The 3,904-nt window shown below is 41.0% G+C and overlaps 1 protein-coding gene across 1 annotated transcript in view; it reads left to right on the forward strand.

Annotated features, from left to right (window-relative positions):
• The window catches only part of LOC114070760 (two pore calcium channel protein 2-like), a 21,965-nt gene that overhangs the window by 793 nt on the left and 17,268 nt on the right, over positions 1-3,904 (forward strand). The window contains exons 2-4 of the mRNA XM_027908329.1: positions 1,529-1,593; positions 2,846-2,922; positions 3,544-3,721. Of these exons, the coding sequence (XP_027764130.1) occupies positions 1,529-1,593; positions 2,846-2,922; positions 3,544-3,721 (320 nt within the window). The remainder of the gene's footprint in view (positions 1-1,528; positions 1,594-2,845; positions 2,923-3,543; positions 3,722-3,904) is intronic.

Raw genomic sequence — 3,904 nt, forward strand, 5'->3', positions numbered from 1 at the left:
CCCGCCCCGTGTCCTTCCTCTCTCCCCGGGATATCATTTGGAGACCGCAGGTTCCTTGTTTTTGGGATATCGCATCACCTGAGCGAAACTTCGCGCTTTGTTGTTGTTGTTGTTTTTGTGTTTTTTTCGTGTTTGCGCGGTGCCAGAAGTGCAGCGGGGTCCTGTATGCCCGAACCGAGCGGGGCTTTAATCATCACTTGTGACTAAGTGTCACTTGCAGTGACTAAGAGTTGCAGAATAAGTTGGATATCCATGGCAGAATGCATGGAGAAACTGCTAAAGTAAACATTTTTTTTTTTTTTTGCTAATTTCCCTGGTTTATTTTTATGCTATGAACGGTTGCTTAGATTCCACCCTTCCAAAATCGCTGCCGTCAACGCTAGGCTTGCTGTGTGCTCCAAGAACTTAAACCTTTTGCTGTCCTTGCCATCCTTTTGACTAATACTGTTCCTTTAAACAACTTTATCTCTAGTGTGAGATGGCATGCAAAAGATAGTCTTAGCTGCGTGAGCCCGGCTTGTCTCCTGTTTATGCTCAGTCTTTCTTGCGCCGCGGTTCATATCAGGATCAGTGCAAAACTGCGCTGTTACTGATGCTCAGATAAAGGGTGACATTTCAAAATTGCTTGCAGTCTTTGTAGAAAATCGATGCCGTTGAATCATGTGAAACATAAAATTGTCTGGGACTCTTAGATCAGTGGCATTGCTTGGTGTCTGGAGAGCATCGTGGTAGCAGTGGGATGGGCTCTGTCCTGTTGGATCCCGTGTTGTGATTGCTGTCTCCTCGGGGGAGACGATATGAAATGCTACTTGGGACGCTTCCCCTCTGTGGGAAAGTTATGCTAGCACGTATTTTTTGTATCTTTAGCCCCTCTCAGCGTTTCATTTTTATTTTTTCCCTTCCTCATTTTGACTGTAATTGCCTTTGTTTCTCTCATTGGCCTGATTACCAGGTTAGTTCCTCAAAGGTCCCTGGTCCAAGTGAACACAAGTGGCTGCCTTTTATTTTTTATATAAATATCTTCATGTGGACTTCTTAGTAACAGGTTTTTAAAAGTATAAATAAGTGGCATAGGTAACTAATTTCGTGATGTTTTCTTTCATTTTGTGTACTTTCACCCCCTGCTGTGTCTTGAACTCTGATCTGTTTGGTATGGTAACAATCGCTCTATGGACAAATTAAAAAAGCATTTAATTTAGTTCTCATCTGACTGGAGATTCCTGTTGGGTTTGGAGAGAACAAAATCAATCTAAACTACAGTACCTTTATTAAACAAAATGACTGGAATACTAGTGCCTGATTTTTCCAGCTTCACTTGTCTGTACACTTTGTCAAACAATGATGTGATTGAATACCCACTATGTTGCGTGTTAGGACTTGTCTCTGTGTCGCCTTAAGGTAACAATTTAACTACTAATGTAATCTACCTACTTAAGCCATGGTTGTGGAGCTTCCTGTAACTAATAAGGAAGCTGTAGGTTTTATCCAAAACACAGTAAGTGATTCCTATTTCTCTTTAACTTCACAGGTGCTGGAGCTGATAATGACCTTTATATAAACCAAGCTGTAGTATTTATTGAAGATGCAATACAGGTAAATGTAACTTCTTTGGTAGCTATTACGTTTTCCATGCTGGATGTTTCTCACGCATTCTGCCACTTTTAAAGGTTTTCTGTGTTCAGGAAGCCTCAGTGTAACATCATCTTGATTCACAAAGCAAAATCAGGGTTCCAAATTCCTGTGGTACTCGAGTATCTGTGAACTTCTGCCTAGGAGAAACGTTTTTTTTTCCACACAGTGAAATAATCTTCTCTTTAAGGTTTTCAAAAGAGATGCTGGTTTGTGGAGTGGTTTTCATGGTGGTTTTCTTGTTTCTTTGTTTGTTTGGTTTGGTTTGTTTGTGGTTGTTCTCCAGAGTGACTAACCAACTGCTAAGAGAAATTGAGCAAACCGTGTAATTTGCCTCTCAATCTGACTACTTGCACGGTTTAAGAGCTTGTAAAAGCTGAAGAGTTTAAGGCTGACTTCAAGTGAAAAGCCTCTTTTGCTTCAGCTGAAATTGATACCATTGCAAGTCTTCATTCCCTCCTTGTCCCTCCTTTACTGGCCTTTACTGCAGGTTCTTGGATCTGTTATCTCCCAGTGAGTCGTTTCAGGCAGTGGTAATGCTGGAGGGCAGTTCTTGAGCTCTCTTGCTGCGTTCAGATAACTTTTGGTTGGGAGATTTCTGGGGATCAGATGCATTTAAGCAGTGCCCACCTTTCTAGAAGTAGATACTTCTCAGTGGAGGCAAAGTAAGAGCAGCCCAGGAACCATTGCAGAGAAGGAACTGAGCAGATTTTGGCAAAAGCAGGCCTGTTCTGAGGGATGATGGGGACTTTCTTGACCTTAAAGCATGTGTTATTCAAAGACACAGGATGAGGTCTCTTATATTCAGGATTAATTTGCTTGCATCTTATGGCTTGTTGGAAAAGAAAGACGAAAGAAGGTACACGAGTGGAATGAATGCTAGAAAGGTAAATTAAGTGGGTAGATCATTTTAGCAAGTACATAGAATAATCACTGATTTCTTACAGGTGCTGTTATTTGTGATGATGGCAGTGCTTTCTTCAGGTGGCTGCCCCACACTTTGATTACCTGAGCAGCTCTGTGGTCTTTAGATAGGAGAATTTCTTTAAAATCTTTCCCCTTTTCACACATGTAGACTACATCTATGGTCATGGGTGACTGATATTTAATAATGAATAATGTGTACTTAATTTGGTTTACTTTGGTAACTTGATCTTTGTCTTTGAGACAGACTGAATGTAACATTTGAATTATCCTTTTTGCTTCCTGCCTTCAGTATCGATCCATAAATCACCGTGTGGACTCCAAATCCCTGTGGCTTTATCGATGGTACTATTCAAGGACCTGCCAGTGGTAAGAACTTGGCTATTCCTTTGGCTTTTTTCGTTTAGGAGTAAGTGCTTCTAAAAAAAATTTCTCTTCGTCTTTCTTTTTCTGTTAAATAATTAGATGACTGTGCATTTACCCTTACGAGAACTTACTGTAGGAAGCAAGGGGATGTGAAACATGACAGAAGTGCAGAGCAGCCAGTTATATGAAAGTGTGATCACGTAGATGGCTCTCTGGAGCAGCTGTAGGACTGCTGCATGAATGGACTGTGAGCTTGATTTACAGCACTGCATGTTTAGAGTTTCCAAAAGTGCCAATTTCTAAACAAAATAAATAACAGAGGGATTGTTTGCAGCTGTCAGGCCCAAAAGAACACCACCTGAGGTTATTTGCTGGTCAGCAGTTACTTCACCAATGCAGGCAACAACCTGCCAGTCGGGTGCTGCCTTCTGGTCCAACCCATTTGTGTTAAATATGGTATTGTAAAGCTTGGTTTACTTCTAAGGAGAGTGCTTTACTCTTAGGCATTTTGTGGGGCTTTTGGGGAGGGTTGTTTTTTGTTTTGTTGTTTGGTTGTTGTTTTTTTTTTTTTTTTTTTTTTTTTTTTTTTTTTTTTTTTTTTAAATTTTATCTCTCTCCCAACAGGATTTTGAGTTTAACCATCACTGTAATCCTGGCTTTGGCTTTCATTGAAGAGCCTTCTTCACTCACTGTCACATCGGACGTGCGGTACCGCCTTCCCCCTTGGAATCCTCCCTGTGGCCTGACAGAGAGCTTGGAGCTGCTCTGCTTCCTGGTGTTTGTGGCTGATGTGTCTGTGAAGGTGAGCACTGGATGAAAGACATTAGTGTGTTGGGCAGCTCATGGTCTGATTTTCTCCACCTGCCTCTCGCTTTTATCCACCTTTATTTAGTTCTTGTAGGGAAAAAAAAAATAAATCTTTGAGCAATGTATTTACGTTTGGATATTGGAAAACTCTTAATGAGCGCTGATTTAAGATTACAAA

This window comes from Empidonax traillii, unplaced genomic scaffold (genome assembly GCF_003031625.1).
Source record: "Empidonax traillii isolate 1590-97213 ecotype Southwest subspecies unplaced genomic scaffold, ASM303162v1 scaffold1680:size74697, whole genome shotgun sequence".
Taxonomy (NCBI): Eukaryota; Metazoa; Chordata; class Aves; order Passeriformes; family Tyrannidae; genus Empidonax; species Empidonax traillii.